At 37.8% G+C, this 431-nt stretch overlaps 1 protein-coding gene across 1 annotated transcript in view; it reads right to left on the reverse strand.

The window, feature by feature from the left end:
- Nucleotides 1-44: 44 nt before the first annotated feature.
- Nucleotides 45-431, reverse strand: part of LOC110451299 (selenocysteine insertion sequence-binding protein 2-like) — a gene marked incomplete at its 3' end in the record, with an annotated part of 12,325 nt that continues 11,938 nt past the window's right edge. Inside the window, exon 10 of the mRNA XM_021499231.1 lies at nucleotides 45-159. Coding sequence (XP_021354906.1) covers nucleotides 45-159 — 115 coding nt within the window. The remainder of the gene's footprint in view (nucleotides 160-431) is intronic.

Here is a 431-nt window from a genome sequence, read left to right on the forward strand (position 1 = left end):
CTAAAACTAAGTGATAACACTGACACCTTAGTATTATACCTTACCCTTAGACTGTATCTTTTCCAGATTCGGGGATATAATGACACACTTGATCTTCTTCAGTTTAAGGTGTTTGGTTACCTCCCTTAGACCTAGTACGAGTCTCCTTTTAGACTTGGCCTGAAATGAAAATATTGTTCAAATATTATACTATTTTTCAATCATTTTCTAGATAATACATGAGGGAGGCACTTATGACTGACAATCTATGTGGGATAAGGGGATGTTGGTGTGTGGGTCTTCAGTATTTGTCAACATTTGTTTGCACACTTTTAATGGGGAAAAATATCATAGATGGTTGGGATCACAGTAGTGTCCAAATGCTCCATGCAGGCCATATTTATTTTTCTGCTCCATGCAGGCCATATCTATTTTTCTGCTTCATGCAGGCC

This window comes from Mizuhopecten yessoensis, unplaced genomic scaffold, assembly GCF_002113885.1.
Source record: "Mizuhopecten yessoensis strain PY_sf001 unplaced genomic scaffold, ASM211388v2 scaffold5917, whole genome shotgun sequence".
NCBI classification, from domain to species: Eukaryota; Metazoa; Mollusca; class Bivalvia; order Pectinida; family Pectinidae; genus Mizuhopecten; species Mizuhopecten yessoensis.